The following is a 19997-nucleotide window of genomic DNA, read 5'->3' as shown; positions in this document are numbered from 1 at the left end:
CTACTGTCCTCGCGTCTCTGACGCCCTTCAAAGAACAGCCGTGGTAGAATTGTCCAGAGTTCCTCTTATTCTAGTTTCTGCTGTTCTCCGTCTCGTTGAGTGTTGAGCAGAAGTTCTTAGGAGATGAGAGACTTTGGGGACCCCATTTACCAGCTCCCGCCCCCAACCCAGCACCCACGCCTGCATATGGGATTATGCCAAAGACGGCGGGGTTCAAGGTCTGCGCCGGCAGCCCGGGTTCGTTCTCGCATCAACGCTGCCTCTCCTGCTTGGGGGAAGCCCATATTGCATCCGGGTGCAATGGCTGCCTCTCCTCCCAGCCGTACCCGGGAAGGTCGGGCTCTTGGCCTTAGCAAGCATCTCCTGGAGGTTGCCATGAGGCCGCCCTCGGACCCAGGCCGGGCAGCCCCGGAGAAACCCAGGAGCTTGCCTCCGACTGTGGAGATCGGGTCCGGTTCAAGTGGTACCACTACTATGCAGCCCGTGCGGGGCCTAGCCAGGAGGCGAGGAAGCAGGCCCAGAAGCGTGGCAATAAGTCTTCCTCCTGGCCTAAGACGATGCGCCTTCCGTGAGTTCCCGCCACGGAGAAACGGCGCGTTCCCGGGCTCACAAGCGGGACAAGAAATCGTGTAGGCCGGGGGGATCCGCTGGTACCAAGCTGCTCACGCCGGGGAGGTTAGAGACGGCGCCGGAGCCATGTGAACTGTTCGCCCTTGGGGAGCCGAGTTCTCCTCGTCTCCCTCTGCCGTCTCACGGGCTCCAGCCCAGGGTTTACCTCAGTCCAGTCATGGGCTCGCTCCCCGTTCCCCTACGGCGTAGACCGGTACCACCGTTGGAACCGGGATCCGCCTTTTCAGCCTTGGAGGATTCGGATGGCTTTGGGCACCCTCGAGTAAGCGCTCGGAACCAGTTTTGGAGGGTGAGCCGCTCAGTTCGGTTCGGCCGGCGCAGGAATCCTTCCAGACACGACTGTGTCCTCAGCTCCAGGTGGCTTTCGCTGGTTCCAGGACCTCCTACGGAGGGTGGCGGGGGACTTCCGTATTCCACTGGAGGGAGAACAGGGCAAACACCCGGCCCACCCTCTTTGGTGGGGGAGTTGCCTAGCACTCTCTGTACCAGCTTGGAGTGCAGTAACAACGGACAAGCGGGGCCCGGCTGTCGTTCGACGTGGCTCTACGATGGAGTTCGCAGCGCTACCTCATCCACGTTCCCCCCGCCCTGATCCCTGCTCAGGGACCACGCTCACGACAGCATCCTTGCTGTAGAGGGTCGGCTCCCTACCGCAAAGGGGAGGCGATAAAGCAGGTTCCTCCGGACTCTCAGGGCCTGGGGTTCTGTTCCACGTATTTCCTGGTACCCCAGAAGAAGGTGGAGACCAATCCTGGATCTGTGTCTCCTCAATTACTTCATCCACAAGCTGGTTTCGGATGGTCACGGTGGCAGCCATCATCGTGTCTCTGGATGGTTCACGGTTCTCAATGTGCGAGGTTCCTGTTTTCACATAGACGTCCACCCAACCCACAGAAAGTTCTTGAGATTCGCGGTGGGCCCTCGGCACTTCCAGTACACAGTCCTACCCTTTGGACTCACCCCTGCTCCATGGGTCTTCCCCAAAGTTTCCTCTGTCGTAGCCGCCCACCGCCGGTGTCACGGGGTCTTTAGATTCCCCTCCCTCGACGACTGGCTGCTTGCAGCGCAATCCGGGGACGCCGCCATTCCTCCCCTGGAGGCGAGCGTCAGTGTCGAAAAATCGGTTCCCACGTGGCCCCTGGATGTCACAGGGGCCTCCGTCGATGCGGTCTCGGCACGGGCCGACCCACCAAGGGACAGATTCCAGACCCTGTGGGAACTCGTCCCCTGAGTAAGCAATGGTCCTTCTCTTCCAGTCAGGACCTGCCTATCGCTCCTTGGCCACACGCATGTCAGTCACCACCTCCGCTCGCCTCCGCCTTCACTGTCTGCAGCTGTGGCTCCGGAGAGCCAGTTCACCCATGCGACCATGGGCTTTCTGTCATCTACCCACCCAGCCACCCCGAGGTGCTCTCCTCGCTCCAGGGGTGGACGGTCCCCAGGCTGGTCATGCCTTTCCTCCCATCCTCTCCGGACACGATCGTCACGGGCGCATTGCTCGCTGGCTGGGGCACCCTCAGGGGCGAGCATGTGACGCAGGGGACCTGGACCTCTCAGGGACCCAGGCTGCATATCAACACCCCGGGGCTTCGGGCGGGGCGGAGGCCGCGTTGCGCGGGAATGTTCGTCGGCAGCGCAAGACGTACCTCCGAGCAGCAGGCAGGCATCCACCAGGCTCTTGTCCGGCCAAGTGGATGCATTTCACCCCCTGGGCCCGACACCCTCCCCACGACGACATGAACATGCCCCTTCTCTTGGGCTCCTGTGCTTGGTGATGTCGGGACTCGCTCTCCGTCTCATCCCGGTCCACCTAGCGGCTCTCAGCGCCTTCCACACCCCCCCCCCATGCGCAGACATGCCGTCCGTCCGTCTGCAGCCATTGACGGCCAGGTCTGCTCCGAACCTGCCCGCCCATCGCGCCCCCGCGGGACCTCAACCTCGTTCGCGCGACGTGAATGAAATCGCCCTTCCTCATAGCTATTGCTTCCATGAGACAGGTCAGTGAACGGATCGGGAGGTTGGGCCCCCAAAGTCTCCTGGCGCCTGCACCCCAAGTTTCTCCCAAAGGTCGTCCCCCGGTTTCAGCTCAACCAGCCCATCCACTTCTTTCCGAAGCCTCCCACCTCGGCGGAGGAGCGGCGCCTTCCCTTCCTTGACGTCCGCCGGGCCTTGGCCTTCCACCTGCACAGAACAGGACCTTTCCCGACATCCCCTAGACTGCCCGCCCCGTGATCCTTTTGGTTCTAGTGCTAAACAGTCTCCACATGGAGGGTTTCTAAGTGGATTTGGGGGGTGTTTGGCTCTATCCGTTGCCAGGACGGTCTCTACCCCGTGGGGTGAGGGCCCCTTTCCTCAAGAGCGTACAGCCGCCCTGCGAGACACGATGCTTTCGGACGTATGTCAGTGTGACGGGTTCCCTGGGGTGCAGCCTGGAACTGGGGTACTGCTGAGCCCTCTGTCCCACCAACCTGGGCTCCCTCTCACACTGGCATGCTGTGACAAGCTGCAAACCCCTCCAGGTCCTGCACTCACCCAGCCATCCACAGGCAGGGACACACCCAGCTGAGTTACGTAAATGATCTCCCAGCCACTCAGGAATTAACAGTAAAGAGGCTCCGGCCAATTCCCCACAGTTCCCCAGCCTAGGACCCCAGGGCTGTATGGTCCTGCCCTGGTCAGAAGCCTGACCAGTGTAAGTTTATAACTTAGTCCACCCCTCCTTAAATGCAGAGAGGACGTGCACCAGTTCTTGTTCCTGAGCAGATTTCCCAAGCACTTCAACCAAAACCCACTCTTTTAGGTAAAATATAAAACCGGTTTATTAACTACAGAAAGACAGGCTTTAAGTGATTATAAGTAATAAGCATAAAGATCAAAGTTGGTTTCCTAAGAAATAAAAGTAAAATCGCAATCTAAGTTCTATAAACTAGACAGGATTTGAATCAAGCCGTGTCTCACCCTGATGGTCTAGTTCCTTACTACACAGGCTGAGATTCTCCTGTCCAGCCTGGGCCCACCTCCCCAGTTCAGTCTTTGTTCTCCAGATGTGTTTCCAGGTGTTCAGTTGGGGGTGGGGGGGGGAAGAGTGAGGCCAAGTGATGATGTCACTTCCCCTCTTTTATAGCTTTTTCCAGCCTGCTGGAAAGAGCCTTTGCTATGACACGAGTCAAGCAGCCTCCATTGTCTGCGTGCTCTTTCTGAGAAGTCTCCATTGTATACAGATCCTGGGATAATCCTTGGGAGTATGGATTCCTTTAATGGGCCATCAGCGTGTCTGGCTGCTCCACTGTTGCACCTGAAAGGCTGGTTGTGGGTGTTCCCAACTTCACAATATATTTCAGTCACACACACATATAGAAAAACTTCATAACTTCCCATCCAGTGACAGCACACACAGTCCAACAGGGTATTAACGTTCAACAGATCAAGACTTTTAAAGTGATACCTCACAAGGCACGCACTCTACAAACCATATCGTAATCCTATCGCCCTGGTCAATAGGGGGGTGCCAGGGTGTTGCTTTGGGGTACAGAGTGTCACAGTCGGGGGGCCATGCGGAGTTCGGCACATGCCTTTGCTGCGCGTTGCGCCTTGGTACGAGGCTCTGCAACGGATGCCTCGTTCGGCACGGCAGGCCTCCATCCTCTTCCTCACACCCTCCTCCGAATTCGGCATTGCTTGGTCATCGCCCTGAGTGGAACGCAATAGAAACCATCACTCGGAGAAGGAGAAGAGGTTACTTCCCTGTAACTGGAGGTTCTTGGAGATGTGTTGTCCCCTATTTGGATTCCAACTCCGCCCTCCTTCCCCTCTGCTGTGGAGCAGTTAGATTCGTGGCGGAGAAGGAACCGGAGACGCGGTCGCAACAGACTCGACTTTCGAATTCTCCGGCTCTGGGCACACAAATACAGATCGGGACCACCCGTCTCAAAGAACCTCCAGTTACAGGTACACGACCTCCTCTTCCAGTCCCGTTCACCCACCCCCCGATCTCCTTTCTCTCTTCCCCAGCAGCTACCGGGGCAGCCGTGTTCCCGGCCCCCTGCCACAAGCCGGCCGGCCGCTCCTACCAGTGCCCAGAGTGCGGGAAATCCTTCCGGCAGAGCTCGCACCTCCTCCAGCACCAGACCACGCACACGGGCGAGCGCCCCTACCGCTGCCCCGACTGCGGCCGGGCCTTCAGCCAGAGCTCCGACCTGGTGCGGCACCAGCGTGTCCACACGGGCGAGCGCCCCTACCGCTGCCCTGACTGCGGCCGGGCCTTCAGCCAGAGCTCCAACCTGCTCCAGCACCGGCGCTCCAGCTCCGGCGCCCGCCCCTTCCGCTGCGCCCAGTGTGGCAAGGACTTCGGCCGCAGCTCCCACCTGCTCAAGCACCAGGCCACCCACTCCGGCGAGCGGCCCTTCGGCTGCGCCGACTGCGGCAAGCGCTTCGGCCACAGCTCCAGCCTGCTCCAGCACCGGCGGGTCCACGCCGGCCAGCGGCCCTTCGGCTGCGCCGACTGCGGCAAGAGCTTCCTGCAGAGCTCCGACCTGCTCAAGCACCGGCGGGTCCACACCGGGGAGAAGCCCTACACCTGCGGGGAGTGCGGGCGCGGGTTCAGCCAGCGCTCCCACGTGGTCAAACACCGCCGGGTCCACAGCCGGGGCAAGCCCTGAGAGGGCGGGGGGGCGAGATGGGTGGTGATCTGGGGAGAGATGGGAACAGATGAGCAGGAGGGAGGTTAGATCGGGAGAAGACGGCCTATGGGGACAGCTCCCACGGGGGACGGCTCCGGCCACCGGACTCCCGAGAGACTCTGCCATGGGGCAGCCCAGGACACAGGAACACCCATCCCCCTCCACGGCACAGACACCCCGACTGACGAGGCGACCGGGGGGCTCTCAGTGCCAGCCGGACAGAGGAAACACCTGGCTGAGGGGGAAGCTTGGGGCTCAGCAGCGTCTCGGCCACAGACGGAGACACTCAGTGGGGAGTTACACACGCTGCTTAGGGTGGGGCGGGATGGTGGGAAGGCGATGAGGATGTCAAGTGGGGTGTCTGCCGTGGGGAGGGGTGGAGGCAAGCTCCCAAATTCTCCCCATCCCCTCCCTAAGACCCAGCTCCCATCTGCCCACTGTACCCCCAAATCCCCTCCCAGCCCCCCCAGATCCTCTCCCCGCCCCCTCAGCTACACCCTGTCCCCTCATCCATTCTCTGCACCCAAATCGCTCCCTGCCCCATAGCCATGCCCCCCCAAATCACCTCCAATCCCCTCAGTCATTCCCCCTGCCCCCTCTAGCCATTCCCCTGTCCCCTGAAACTGGATGGGCCCATGGGTCTGAGCCGCGGGATGGTCTGAGGGAGGAGGCGGGATACCAGGCTAGATGGGCCCATGGGTCTGACCCAGGGCTGCGGATCAAATCCTTCTCTCTCCAGCTGGCCCCGGGGTTCCCTAGCTCGGTTCCCCCAAAGCCCAGGCCCCTCTGTGACAGTTCAGAGCATGGTTCCCGATGATGTCAGCGCCCCGCTGCGAACTCGGGGTGACTTTTCTTCGCCGCCGGCGCGAGGAGACGGCTGAGTGGGGAGCTCGGGGTGGGTCGCGCACGGGCTCTGGGCAGGCGGCCAATAAATACAGGCTGAGAGAAACGGGCACCCTGTGTATCTGTCTGTCTCTCCGCCCCATGGCCCCCCCACAGGGCTCCGCCAGGAGTGTGGAGGGAGAGCGCCCCCTGCTGGGCGCCCCCACCGCCCCGCTCCCTGCAGCACAGCGCCCCCTACTGACCCGCAGGGGCCAGCCCAGCCTGCCGGGCGAGCGCAGGGGTGGGGTGGCCAATGGGAGGGCAGCCCCGGGCGTGTCACTGTTTCCTTTCGCTTCTCGGTGCGAGAGGAAGTGGGCAGAGCAGACGCCGCCAGGTGCACCGAGAGCTCAAAGCAGAGCAGACGCCGCCATGGTGAGCACCCCACGGCCTATCGCCGGCACCCCTGCCCCACTCCCCACAGCGGCCCCTGCTGGGCGAGGCCGGGCTGGGGTAGCCGGGAGCTTCCCCCCATAGCCAGCGCCCCCTGCTGGGAGAGGCTGGGACTAGAGTCGTCGGGAGCTTCCCCCACAGCCAGGGCCCTTCCTGCTCCCCACAGCGCCCTGCCCCCAGCGCCCCACGCTGGGTGAGGCGTGGGAAGCCCAGACTCCTGGGCTCTGTCCCCAGCTCAGGGAGGGGAATGGGGGCTAGTGGGTCAGAGCAGGTGGGGGGCTGGGAGCCCGGACTCCTGGGTTCTCTCCCCGGCTCTGGGAGGGGAGAGGGGTCTGGTGGCTTAGAACAGCAGGGGCTGGGAGCCCGGACTCCTGGGTTCTCTCCCCGGCTCTGGGAGGGGAGAGGGGTGAGCTGGGTTAGCGTGGGGGGTGGGGGCTGGGAGCCAGGACTCCTGGGTTCTGTTGCTGGTCTGAGGGCCCCAGACCCAGGCTCTCTCTGTCTCAGGATAAGGAATACGTCGGGTTCGCCACCCTCCCCAACCAGCTGCATCGGAAATCTGTGAAGAAGGGATTCGACTTTACTCTGATGGTGGCAGGTAAAGGGTTAAACCCCATGCACCCCTATAGACCCCCTCCACTCTAACCCACCAGACTCCACTCCCCTCTCAGAGCCTGGGAGAGAACCCAGGAGTCCTGGCTCCCAGCCCGCCCTGCTCTGACCCACCAGACCCCACTTCCCTCCCAGAGCCAGGGAGAGAACCCAGGAGTCCTGGCTCCCAGCCTGCCCTGCTCTGACCCACCAGACCCCACTCCCCTCTCAGAGCCTGGGAGAGAACCCAGGAGTCCTGGCTCCCAACCCGCCCTGCTCTGACCCACCAGCTCCCACTCCCCTCCCAGAGCCAGGGAGAGAACCCAGGAGTCCTGGCTCCCAGCCCGCCCTGCTCTGACCCACCAGACCCCACTTCCCTCCCAGAGCCAGGGAGAGAACCCAGGAGTCCTGGCTCCCAGCCTGCCCTGCTCTGACCCACCAGACCCCACTCCCCTCTCAGAGCCTGGGAGAGAACCCAGGAGTCTTGGCTCCCAGCCCGCCCTGCTCTGACCCACCAGACCCCACTCCCCTCCCAGAGCCAGGGAGAGAACCCAGGAGTCCTGGCTCCCAGCCCGCCCTGCTCTGACCCACCAGACCCCACTCCCCTCTCAGAGCTGGGGAGAGAACCCAGGAGTCCTGGCTCCCAACCCCCCCGGCTCTAACCCACCAGACCCCACTCCCCTCTCAGAGCCTGGGAGAGAACCCAGGAGTCCTGGCTCCCAGCCCCCCCTGCTCTGACCCACCAGACCCCACTCCCTTCCCAGCGCTGGGGAGAGAACCCAGGAGTCCTGGCTCACCCCCTGCCCCTCCCTGCAGGGGAGTCTGGGCTGGGGAAGTCTACGCTGATCGACAGCCTGTTCCTGACGGATCTGTACAAGGATCGGACCCTGCTGGACGCCCAGGGTGAGTGGGGGGTGGGGCAGGACCCAGGGCTGTATGAGGGTGGGTGAGGGGTGTGTGGGTGCGGCAGGGGAGGGGCGGAACCCCAGGGTGGATTGGGGGGTGAGTGAGGGGTCTGGAAGGTGGCTGGCGTGAGGCGGGATCCAGGGCTGTATCAGGGTGGGGGTCGGGGGTGCAGTTGGGGTGGGGTGGGGCGGGACCCGGGGGTGTTTGGGTGCTGGGGAGTTGGGTGGGGTGATCTGGGGGTGTAGCAGCGTGAGTGAGGGGTCTGGGGTGTGGCCAGGGTGGGGCGGGACCCGCGGGTGTATGGGGGGTGGGGTGAATTGGGGGGTGAGTCTGGGGGCGCGGCAGGGGTAGGGCAGGACTCGGGGTGTATTGGGGTGTGGCCGGGCTGGGGAGGGACCCGGAGGGTGTATCAGGGTGTGGCAGAGGTAGGCGGGACCCGAGGCTGTACCGGGGTGAGGGGGCCATGCCCCCCCGGCGCTGATCCTGTCCCCCCCAGCGCGCATCCCGCAGACCCTGGCGATCGAGCGGCGAGCTGTGGAGTTGGAGGAGGGCGGCGTCCGGGTGAAACTCACCGTCGTGGACACCCCGGGCTTTGGGGACGCCGTGGACAACGCTGACTGGTGAGGGGGGCCCGGGGGACACCCCTGCCCAGGCCAGTCCATAGTGGACTATATTGACTGGGTGGGGGATGGGGGGAGGGCAGAGCAGTGCATTGTGGGATATGCTCATGAAGCCCCCTCCTTTCCTCTCCCGCAGGCCAGTCCCAGCTGGGAGCCCATAGAGGACTATATGGACTGGCAGGAATGAGGAACTTGGGGCGGGGGCTGGGACAGTAGTGCATTGTGGGAACCCCTCACCAACTTCCCCCTGCCCCTTCCCCTGGGCTGGTCTTAGCTGGGGGCCCATGTTGGACTATATTGACCAGTAGGGACCTGATGGGGGGGGGAGATTCAGGGGGGGCTGAATTGGGAGAGTGGGGGCAGAGTCTGTCAGGGCAGTGCATTGTGGGACACAGGCTCTAACCCCTCCCCAGGACTGGTCCCTGCTGTGGGCTGTTACTGGACTATATGGACCAGCAGGGATCCTGGGGGAAGTTAGGGGAGGGAGGGGGTATTTGAGGAGTGGGGGGAGGGGCTGTCAGAGCAGTGCATTGTGGGACACAGACTCTAACCCCTCACAACGGGTGGTCCCAACGGGGGGGTCCATACTGGACTATATGGACCAGCAGGGATTGGGGGGAGATAGGGGAGATTTGGGTGTGGAGGGGGCTGGTGGAGCAGTGCATTGTGGGAGACGCTCACTAACGCCTCCCTCCTCTCCACTCCCCCGGGCCGGTCCCAGCTGGGGGTCCATAGTGGACTATATTGACCAGCAGTTCGAGCAGTTCTTCCGGGATGAGAGTGGGCTGAACCGGAAGAACATCACGGACGGGCGGGTGCACTGCTGTCTCTACTTCCTCTCGCCCTTCGGCCATGGGTACAGGGGGGTGCTGGGCCTGGGGGCTGCGGGAGGGGGGTGTCATGAGGGGCTGGGGGGGAACTGGCAGTTGTGGGGGCTGGCATAAGGCGTGGGAGCTTTGGGGTGCATTGGGTCACTGAGAGGGGTCACACGGGGTGCTGGGCATGGGGGGTGCACCAGGGGACAGTGGATTATTTGGGGGGTCACTCGGGGATGTGGGGGTGCTGGGGGGTATAGGGGCCCTTGGTGGGCTGAGGGACGGCGGGGGGCGCTGGGGGTCATTGGAGGGATGTGGGGGGCACAGGGGCTATTTGAGGGTGCCTCACTCCCTGCCCCCCCCAGGCTGCGCCCCCTGGACGTGGCGTTCCTGTGTGCCGTGCAACACAAGGTCAACATCGTGCCAGTGATCGGGCGAGCCGATGTGCTGACCCCCCGGAGGTGGGCATCATGAAGGAGAAGGTGAGAGTCACGGGGGGGGGAGTTCTACAGGGGGGCAGGGTCCCCCAGCCCATGTGCCCCCATATCCCCCTGCACCCCAAACAGTGCCCCATCCCAACCCTCCTCCTGCACCCATACTTCCATGCTAGCTCCCCCAATTCCCCAGGATCGCCACATTCCCCTGCACCCCAAATTCCTCCCCAGTCCACACAGCCCACCCCGGAGCCCCAAAATTTCACTCCTTGCACCCCAAATGTCTCCCAATCCCAACCCACATTCCCTGTGCCCCCATATCCCTCCTCAACTGAAAGCCCCTCCCCCTACACCCCAAATTCCTCCCACTGCCAAGCCACATCCCCCTGGGCCCCAAATTTGCTGCTCTACCCCCCATCCCCTCCCTGATCCTCCCCGCATCCCTCTGCCCCCCAAATTTCCCTCCTTGTACCCCAATGTTTTCCTAATCCCAGCCCACATCATCCTGTACCCCAAATTCCCCAATCCCCAACCACCTCTTCCTGTACCCCGATTTCCCTGGTACCCCCACATCCCCGCTGAACCCCCCCCCCGGCCTCCTGCTTCTCCTACGCGGCGGGGGATGGGTCTCTGTTGTGCATGAGGGTGTTGGGGTGACGCTTCCTCCCCCCCCGGCACCCCCAGATCCGGCAGCAGCCTGGAGGAAAACGCCATCAGCATCTACCAGTTCCCCGACTGCGACTCTGACGAGGACGAAGACTTCAAGGCCCAGGATGCGGAGCTGAAGGTGAGAAGTGCTCAGCGCGGGGGATGGGGGAAGGGAGTTCGGGGGGGGGGCTACAGGAAAGGGGGGGCCCTGGACACCCCCTAACCCCCCCTCCTGCCCCCTCCCAGGGCAGCATCCCGTTCGCCGTGGTCGGCTCCAATGACATCGTCCGGGAGACCAAGGGAAAGGCCTTCCGGGGGCGCACGTACCCCTGGGGGGCTGTGGAAGGTAGGGGGCGCCGTGGGCAGGGAGCGGGATGGGGCTGGGGAGCTCAGTGAGGTGGCTGTGGGGCAGAGGGGGGCACCGTGGGGTGTTGAGTGTCGTGGGGGGCTAGGGAGTGCTGGGGGTCAATTGGGGCACCAGAGGGTGGGGGGATAAGTAGGGGGTGCTGGGGTCATTGGCTGGCATGAGGGATCAGTGGGGGCACTGGGTAGCAGATGGGGTCAGTGTGGGATGCCAGGGGTCGGTAGGGGATACTGGGAGGCAGGGGGGGCAGTGGGTGGTGCCTGGGGGCACTGGGGATTGGGGAAGCTGGGGGTTAGTGGGGGGGCACCGGGGAACACTGGGGGAGGCCAGGGGTCAGTGGGATGCGCTAGGGGGCAGAAGGGGCACTGGGGGAGGCTGGGCACACAGGGGTCAGTGGGGGCGCGGGGGGAGGGGCAGAGGGGTCAGTGGGGGGCACCAGGTGGCAGAGGGGTCAGTAGCGAGGCCAGGATCAGTGGGGGGCACCAGGTGGCAGAGGGGGCACTGGGGGAGGCTGGGGGCAGAGTGAGGTGCTGGGGGGCACCCGGTGGCAGAGGGATCAGTGGGGGGCACGAGGTGGTAGAGGGGGCACGGGGGGAGGCCGGGGGCAGAGGGGGTGCTGGGGGGCACCAGCTGGCAGAGGGGTCAGTGGGGGACGCTGGGCGAGGCCAGGGATCAGTGGTGGGCACCAGGTGCCAGAGGGGGCACTGGGGGAGGCTGGGGCAGAGGGGGCACCTGGTGGCAGAGGGTCAGTGGGGGGGCACCAGTGGGCAGAGGGGGCACTGGGGGAGGCCGGGGGCAGAGGGGTCGGGGGGGCACCAGCTGGCAGAGGGGTCAGTGGGGGACGCTGGGCGAGGCCAGGGATCGGGGGGGCACCGTGGGGCAGAGGGGGCACTGGGGGAGGCCGGGGGCAGAGGGGGGTGCTGGGGGGCACCAGCTGGCAGAGGGGTCAGTGGGGGACGCTGGGCGAGGCCAGGGATCGGGGGGGCACCGTGGGGCAGAGGGGGCACTGGGGAAGGCCGGGGGCAGAGGGGGGTGCTGGGGGGCACCAGCTGGCAGAGGGGTCAGTGGGGGACGCTGGGCGAGGCCAGGGATCGGGGGGGCACCGTGGGGCAGAGGGGGCACTGGGGAAGGCCGGGGGCAGAGGGGGGTGCTGGGGGGGCACCAGCTGGCAGAGGGGTCAGTGGGGGACGCTGGGCGAGGCCAGGGATCGGGGGGGGCACCGTGGGGCAGAGGGGGCACTGGGGGAGGCCGGGGGCAGAGGGGTCAAAGAGGGGCACCGGGGGGGGACGGGGACACGGGCCCCATGCCTCTGTCGCCCCCCAGTGGAGAACCCGGCGCACTGCGACTTCCTCCGGCTGCGGACCATGCTGGTGCGGACCCACATGCAGGACCTGAAGGAGGTGACCCAGGAGATCCACTACGAGAACTACCGGGCCCGCTGCATCCAGAGCCTGACCCGCGTGGGCGCCCGCGACCGCGGCAGCCGCATGTGAGCCCAGCGCCGGGGGGCAGCCGGGAGCAGGGCTGGGGGGCAGCGGGGTGAGCTGGGGGCAGCGGGGAGCAAGGACGGGGGGGGCAGCGAGGATAGGGGGCAGCCGGGGGTTGAAATGAATCTGGGCACGATGGGGACACCCAGCCCCGCCTCCCCCTGACCCATCTCCCCACCCCCCCAGGAAACTGTCCCGGCAAAGCGCCACCGAGCTCCCCCTGCTGGAGACGGACACGGAGAAACTGATCCGGGAGAAGGATGAAGAGGTGAGTGGGCCACGAGGGGGTGGTGACGAGGGGGGGGCTCTGCCCCCGGTTATACCCAGCCCCCAGCGCCAGGCAAGGCGCCCCCCTGTTCCCAGGCCCCGCGTCTCACCCCCCCCCCCGTCTCGCTCCCCCCCAGCTGCGCCGGATGCAGGAAATGCTGCAGAAGATGCATGCCCAGATCAAGCAGAGCCAGGGGGAGCAGTCGGACACCCTGTGAGGATTTCGGGGTCCCCCCCGGGGGCAGCACCCCCTCTGGAGCCAGCGTCTTCTGGATTTCGCAGCAGCAGAAGGGACAGGGGTGATTCTCTGAGGCAGCCTAAGCAGCACTCGCAGCCCCCCCAAACCCTGCTCACCAGAGCCCCCCCCCGAACCCTAAATTCCCTGTTCCTCACAGTCACCCCGTCTTCTCCCCCTTCCCGGCTTTGCCCCTAATAAACTCACCCCTGTGTTTGCACCACTGCTCTCTGAGTCTCTTTTGGGGGGCATGATCCCCCCCCTTCTTTCTGGCCCACAGGTGGGGGCAGAGGGGAGCCCCGCCCATGGACACGACGGAGAAACTGACCTCCCCAAAAAGGGAAGGTTTTTATTACTTAAAAACAACAAGAAAAAGAGACAAACTCAGAGCTGAACTCTGGGGGGGCGTCCTGGGGTGACAGGCGGGGCGGCTTCTGGGATGGGGGGTTGTTGATAAACTGCGGGCAGGGGGGTTGCTGTTAGAAAGGGGGAGCTGGGGTGGAATGAACAGGGGGGAAATCTGGGACTGGGGGGGGGGATTGAAGTGGTGGGGTTGGGGGGGACACCCCCCGTCTCTCCGCCAGGGGATTGGTGTTGCCCCCCAGCCGGGGTCTGAGTCCGCCCGGCCGTCAGTCCTGGGGGCCGCAGGCATCCGGGGGCCGGTCCTGGTAGTGGGTGTACTTGCGGGCTGAGCCGTGGGCGCGGTGGGCCGGGTAGCGGGCCCGGTTCCGGTCCAGCTTGCGCAGGGCGGCCCGGGGCAGGTCCACCCGGCACTGCTGGGCCAGCGAGACCAGGTAGAGCAGCACGTCGCTCAGCTCCTCCGCCAGGGCCGCCCGCTCGCCCGGCGCCCAGCCCGGCAGCCCCGCCCCGGCCGCCGGCTCCGCCCGCCACTGGCTGGGGAGAGACGCACAGCGGGGGTCACCGGCGGCCGGGGCGCGGGGACAGGCGGGCGGACGGACACGGAGCGGGGGGGCGCCGGGACAGGCAGACGGACGGACACACGGAGCGGGGGGGGGGCGCCGGGACAGGCAGACGGACGGACACACGGAGCGGGGGGGGGGCGCCGGGACAGGCAGACGGACGGACACACGGAGCGGGGGGGGCGCCGGGACAGGCAGACGGACGGACACACGGAGCGGGGGGGGGGGCGCCGGGACAGGCAGACGGACGGACACACGGAGCGGGGGGGGGGCGCCGGGACAGGCAGACGGACGGACACACGGAGCGGGGGGGGGCGCCGGGACAGGCAGACGGACGGACACACGGAGCGGGGGGGGGGCGCCGGGACAGACAGACAGACACACACACACACGGAGCGGGGGGGGGCACCGGGACAGGCAGGCAGACAGACAGACACACGGAGCGGGGGGGCGCCGGGACAGGCAGACGGACGGACAGACACACGGAGCGGGGGGGCGCCGGGACAGGCAGACGGACGGACACACGGAGCGGGGGGGGGCGCCGGGACAGGCAGACGGACGGACACACGGAGCGGGGGGGGGGGGTGCCGGGACAGGCAGACGGACGGACACACGGAGCGGGGGAGGGGGGGTGCCGGGACAGGCAGACAGACGGACACACGGAGCGGGGGGGGGGGTGCCGGGACAGGCAGACGGACGGACACACGGAGCGGGGGAGGGGGGTGCCGGGACAGACAGACAGACACACGGAGCGGGGGGGGGGCGCCAGGACAGGCAGGCAGACAGACAGACACACGGAGCGGGGGGGGGTGCCGGGACAGGCAGACAGACAGACAGAGCGGGGGGGGGCGCCGGGACAGGCAGACGGACGGACACACGGAGCGGGGGGGGGGCGCCGGGACAGACAGACAGACACACACACACACGGAGCGGGGGGGGGCGCCGGGACAGGCAGGCAGACAGACAGACACACGGAGCGGGGGGGCGCCGGGACAGGCAGACGGACGGACAGACACACGGAGCGGGGGGCGCCGGGACAGGCAGACGGACGGACACACGGAGCGGGGGGGGGCGCCGGGACAGGCAGACGGACGGACACACGGAGCGGGGGGGGGGGGGTGCCGGGACAGACAGACAGACACACGGAGCGGGGGGGGGCGCCAGGACAGGCAGGCAGACAGACAGACACACGGAGCGGGGGGGGGTGCCGGGACAGGCAGACAGACAGACAGAGCGGGGGGGGGCGCCGGGACAGGCAGACGGACGGACACACGGAGCGGGGGGGGGGCGCCGGACAGACAGACAGACACACACACACACGGAGCGGGGGGGGGCGCCGGGACAGGCAGGCAGACAGACAGACACACGGAGCGGGGGGGCGCCGGGACAGGCAGACGGACGGACAGACACACGGAGCGGGGGGCGCCGGGACAGGCAGACGGACGGACACACGGAGCGGGGGGGGCGCCGGGACAGGCAGACGGACGGACACACGGAGCGGGGTGGGGGGCGCCGGGACAGGCAGACGGACGGACACACGGAGCGGGGGGGGGGTGCCGGGACAGGCAGACAGACGGACACACGGAGCGGGGGGGGGGTGCCGGGACAGGCAGACGGACGGACACACGGAGCGGGGGAGGGGGGGTGCCGGGACAGGCAGACGGACGGACACACGGAGCGGGGGAGGGGGGGTGCCGGGACAGACAGACAGACACACGGAGCGGGGGGGGGGGCGCCAGGACAGGCAGGCAGACAGACAGACACACGGAGCGGGGGGGGGTGCCGGGACAGGCAGACAGACAGACAGAGCGGGGGGGGCGCCGGGACAGGCAGACAGACAGACAGAGCGGGGGGGCGCCGGGACAGGCAGACAGACACACGGAGCAGGGGGGGGGTGCCGGGACAGGCAGACAGACAGACAGACAGACACACGGAGCGGGGGGGGCGCCGGGACAGGCAGGCAGGCAGACAGACGGAGCGGGGGGGGGGTGCCGGGACAGGCAGACAGACAGACAGAGCGGGGGGGGCGCCGGGACAGGCAGACGGACAGACAGACACACGGAGCGGGGGGGGGGGGCGCCGGGACAGGCAGGCAGACAGACAGACACACGGAGCGGGGGGGGGGGGTGCCAGGACAGACAGACAGACAGACAGAGCGGGGGGGGGCGCCGGGACAGGCAGACGGACAGACAGACACACGGAGCGGGGGGCGGCGCCGGGACAGGCAGGCAGGCAGACAGACACACGGAGCAGGGGGGGGGTGCCGGGACAGGCAGCAGACAGACACACACGGGGGGGGGGTGCCGGGACAGGCAGACAGACAGACGGAGTGGGGGGCGGGGCAGGCAGGCAGACGGAGCGGGGGGGGGGGTGCCGGGGCAGGCAGACAGACAGACGGAGCAGGGGGGGCGCCGGGACAGGCAGGCAGCAGACAGACACACGGAGCTGGGGGGGGCGCCGGGACAGGCAGGCAGACAGACGGAGCGGGGGGGGGGGGCAGGCAGGCAGACGGAGCGGGGTTCGGGTTAGGGGGCACCGGGACAGACAGACACACAGGTGGAGCAGGGGGGCACTGGGACACCCCGCCCCCACCACTTGTGCCCAGAGTTGAATCCGCCATGTCAGCTGCAGCCAGTAGGTGGCGACGTTGTTCAAACGCCCCCCCCCCCACCCAACTGTCACAAGTTCTCGGGGCTCAGCCTGCCCCAGCCCCTGGGCTGTGCGTGCGTGGGGTGGGGGGGGCAGCTGGGTCAGGTCCGTCCCTCCATCCCCTTCCCAGGTCTCTCCCGGGGGTTGTAAACCATCATCCCCCCCCCCCCATACTCACAAGAGCTCGGCCACTTCCCCCACTTCGCCCACCAGCGCCAGGAGCAGGTTTCGGGGCTGATGGAACTGGCCCCACCCCCGCTCGGCCACGAACTCGGCCTGGAGCCGCCGGCTGGACAAAGAGAAACGGAGGGGGGGGGTAGAAAAGTGTGCAGGTCGGGAGTGGGGGGGGGCAGGGCTGGGGGGGCAGGGGGCTGTGGGTCAGGAGCGAGGGGCACCGGCAGGGCTGGGGGGGCAGGGGGCTGTGGGTTGGGGCTGGGGGGGCAGGGGGCTGCGGGTCAGGAGTGGGGGGGGCAGGGCTGGGGGGGCAGGGGGCTGCGGGTCGGGAGTGGGGGGGGCAGGGCTGGGGGGGCAGGGGTAACTCACATGTCCTCCAGGGAGGGGTCAGCGCTGAATGTAAACTCCCCTGGGGTCCCCCCCTCTGCTCCCTGGTCTCCAGCTTCTGAGATTGTGACAGCAGCCTGCGCCCCCTGCAGGAGCCGGAGGGAATCACATGGTGACCCCAGAACCCCAACTTAGAATAATAGAATATCAGGGTTGGAAGGGACCCCAGAAGGTCATCTAGTCCAACCCCCTGCTCGAAGCAGGACCAATTCCCAGTTAAATCATCCCAGCCAGGGCTTTGTCAAGCCTGACCTTAAAAACCTCTAAGGAAGGAGATTCTACCACCTCCCTAGGTAACGCATTCCAGTGTTTCACCACCCTCCTAGTGAAAAAGTTTTTCCTAATATCCAATCTAAACCTCCCCCACTGCAACTTGAGACCATTACTCCTCGTTCTGTCATCTGCTACCATTGAGAACAGTCTAGAGCCATCCTCTTTGGAACCCCCTTTCAGGTAGTTGAAAGCAGCTATCAAATCCCCCCTCATTCTTCTCTTCTGCAGGCTAAACAATCCCAGCTCCCTCAGCCTCTCCTCATAAGTCATGTGTTCCAGTCCCCTAATCATTTTTGTTGCCCTTCGCTGGACTCTCTCCAATTTATCCACATCCTTCTTGTAGTGTGGGGCCCAAAACTGGACACAGTACTCCAGATGAGGCCTCACCAATGTTGAATAGAGGGGAATGATCACGTCCCTCGATCTGCTCGCTATGGCCCTACTTATACATCCCAAAATGCCACTGGCCTTCTTGGCAACAAGGGCACACTGCTGACTCATATCCAGCTTCTCGTCCACTGTCACCCCTAGGTCCTTTTCCGCAGAACTGCTGCCTAGCCATTCGGTCCCTAGTCTGTAGCTGTGCATTGGATTCTTCCGTCCTAAGTGCAGGACCCTGCACTTATCCTTATTGAACCTCATCAGATTTCTTTTGGCCCAATCCTCCTCATCAGATTTCTTTTGGCCCAATCCTCCAATTGGTCTAGGTCCTTCTGTATCCTATCCCTCCCCTCCAGCGTGTCTACCTCTCCTCCCAGTTTAGTATCATCCGCAACTTCACCGGGCCCTGCTACCAAACACCCCCCACGGCAGCATCTGGGACCCCTGGACACACAGTGGAGGGTCAGCATTTGGGGTCAGTGCACCAGTGACCCGGGGCAGAGCTGGGGGGCGGGGGGAGCCCAGGGCTGGGCTGGCAGGGGGCTGCAGGTCGGGAGTGAGGGGCTCTGGCAGAGCTGGGGGGGGAGCCCCAGAGGTTTCTGGCAGCCTGCCCCCGCCCCCCACAGCCCAGCTGGCCCCACAACTGGAGAAACGCCCCCAAACTGCACCCCCCACCAAGCCTGGCTGATGGGAGACCCCCCCCCACGTCCAACCAAAGCAGGTCGCTCGAAAGCGCCCCCCCCCAGGACAAGACAACAACCCCCTTCTGCTACCGTGCTGGGCGCGCCCCCCCCCCGCACAGCGGTAAGTGGGGGGCAAAGCCCAGGAGCTGGGCGAACCCCCGGCTCAGCCCCGAGAGGCGCTTCCCGCGTCGTCCCGCCCCCCCGGACGCAATTCCCGCCCCTCCCCCATGCACCCCCCCCACCTGCAATTCCCGCCCCTCCCCCCATGCACCCCCCCCGGCTGCAATTCTCGCCCCTCCCCCATGCACCCCCCCCCGCTGCAATTCTCGCCCCTCCCCCCATGCACCCCCCGACTGCAATTCCCGCCCCTCCCCCATGCACCCCCCCGACTGCAATTCCCGCCCCTCCCCTCCCCTATGCACCCCCCCCGACTGCAATTCCCGCCCCTCCCCCCATTCACCCCCCCGGCTGCAATTCCCGCCCCTCCCCCCATGCACCCCCCGGCTGCAATTCCCGCCCCCCCTCCATACAGCCCCCCCCGACTGCAATTCCCGCCCCCCCATGCAGCCCCCCCAGACTGCAAATCCCCCCCATGCCCCCTCCGGCTGCAATTCCCGCCCCCCCTCCATGCAGCCCCCCCAGACTGCAAAGCCCCCCCCGGCTGCAATTCCCCCCCCCGCATGTACCTCCCCGGCTGCAATTCCCCCCCCCCCACCTGGCCGCCCTCGCGGCAGGAACCGTCCATGCCTCCCTCGAACCCCGGTACCACGCCTCCACCGCGCCCCTCCAGCCAATCAGAGCAGGAGCCGGCCCCGGCCGGCCAATGGGCTCGCCCGATAGCGCGGCGCAGCCAATCAGGGCGCCCGAGGCAACGGAAAGGGGAGCACGCGGGGAGCGAGGTTGTAGGGAGCATGCGCAGTGACGCGGCTGAAGCGGCTGCCCGGCCTTTCCCCGGGAGCGGGCGGCACGTGCGGGTTGAGTGGGGCAGGAGCCGTGTGCGCGGGCGGGGCTAGGAGCTCTCGCACGGGCTGCAACCCTCCGTAGGATGGGAGCCCCCTCCAGCCGGGGGGGGGGGCAGCCCCATTGCCAGCCCCTCCCCCAGCCCTGCCCCCTGCCCCCCCGTTATCTGCACCTCCCCCAGCCCTGCCCCCCCCGGACCCCCGTTACCTGCACCTCCCCCAGCCCTGCCCCCCGCACCCCCATTGCCAGCCCCTCCCCCAGCCCTGCCCCCTGCCCCCCCGTTATCTGCACCTCCCCCAGCCCTGCCCCCCCGGACCCCCGTTACCTGCACCTCCCCCAGCCCTGCCCCCCGCACCCCCATTGCCAGCCCCTCCCCCAGCCCTGCCCCCTGCACCCCCGTTATCTGCACCTCCCCCAGCCCTGCCCCCCGCACCCCCATTCCCAGTGTGTGACCCCATTTGCCCCCCCGCGCCCCCACACCCCGTGCCAGCGGCTCCCCCAGCCCTGCCCCCCCGGAGCCCCGTTACCTGCACCTCCCCCAGCCCTGCCCCCCGCACCCCCATTGCCAGCCCCTCCCCCAGCCCTGCCCCCTGCACCCCCGTTATCTGCACCTCCCCCAGCCCTG

At 66.4% G+C, this 19997-nt stretch overlaps 3 protein-coding genes across 3 annotated transcripts in view; 2 read left to right on the top strand and 1 right to left on the bottom strand.

The window, feature by feature from the left end:
• Nucleotides 1–5288, top strand: part of LOC140912221 (uncharacterized) — a 32917-nt gene extending 27629 nt beyond the window's left edge. The window contains exon 11 of the mRNA XM_073346352.2: nt 4642–5288. Within this exon, the coding sequence (XP_073202453.2) occupies nt 4642–5288 (647 nt within the window). The remainder of the gene's footprint in view (nt 1–4641) is intronic.
• Nucleotides 5289–6118: 830 nt separating this feature from the next.
• Nucleotides 6119–13164, top strand: SEPTIN1 (septin 1). The gene is made up of 11 exons (XM_078853071.1): nt 6119–6563; nt 7086–7176; nt 7986–8072; nt 8572–8695; nt 9417–9551; nt 9876–9992; nt 10629–10731; nt 10839–10938; nt 12280–12445; nt 12630–12711; nt 12848–13164. The coding sequence occupies exons 1-6, from the start codon at nt 6123–6125 to the stop codon at nt 9982–9984; spliced, it is 987 nt and encodes a 328-aa protein (XP_078709197.1). The 5' UTR covers nt 6119–6122; the 3' UTR covers nt 9985–9992; nt 10629–10731; nt 10839–10938; nt 12280–12445; nt 12630–12711; nt 12848–13164.
• Nucleotides 13165–13280: 116 nt separating this feature from the next.
• DCTPP1 (dCTP pyrophosphatase 1) lies at nt 13281–19178 on the bottom strand. Its single transcript, XM_078853072.1, has 4 exons — nt 19128–19178; nt 17058–17161; nt 16693–16803; nt 13281–13839 (listed from the first exon to the last, which is right to left on the bottom strand). Exons 1-4 carry the CDS (start codon nt 19155–19157, stop codon nt 13575–13577), a joined length of 510 nt encoding a protein of 169 aa, XP_078709198.1. The 5' UTR covers nt 19158–19178; the 3' UTR covers nt 13281–13574.
• Nucleotides 19179–19997: the final 819 nt, after the last annotated feature.

This window comes from Lepidochelys kempii, chromosome 6, assembly GCF_965140285.1.
Source record: "Lepidochelys kempii isolate rLepKem1 chromosome 6, rLepKem1.hap1, whole genome shotgun sequence".
Classification (NCBI taxonomy): domain Eukaryota; kingdom Metazoa; phylum Chordata; order Testudines; family Cheloniidae; genus Lepidochelys; species Lepidochelys kempii.
This window is presented reverse-complemented; position numbering and strand designations above follow the sequence as displayed.

Excerpts from the sequence above, each read along its gene's own strand:
- DCTPP1 (XM_078853072.1), bottom strand. The coding sequence starts at position 19,157 with ATGGACGGTTCCTGCCGCGAGGGCGGCCAG. Across the intron at positions 17,162-19,127 it reads CCTGCCGCGAGGGCGGCCAG|GGGGCGCAGGCTGCTGTCAC; the intron begins GTGGGGGGGGGG and ends CGGCTCCTGCAG. Across the intron at positions 13,840-16,692 it reads GGGGAAGTGGCCGAGCTCTT|CCAGTGGCGGGCGGAGCCGG; the intron begins GTGAGTATGGGG and ends GTCTCTCCCCAG.
- SEPTIN1 (XM_078853071.1), top strand. The coding sequence starts at position 6,123 with ATGATGTCAGCGCCCCGCTGCGAACTCGGGGTGACTTTTCTTCGCCGC. Across the intron at positions 6,564-7,085 it reads GCAGAGCAGACGCCGCCATG|GATAAGGAATACGTCGGGTT; the intron begins GTGAGCACCCCA and ends TCTCTGTCTCAG. Across the intron at positions 8,696-9,416 it reads GCCGTGGACAACGCTGACTG|CTGGGGGTCCATAGTGGACT; the intron begins GTGAGGGGGGCC and ends GGCCGGTCCCAG.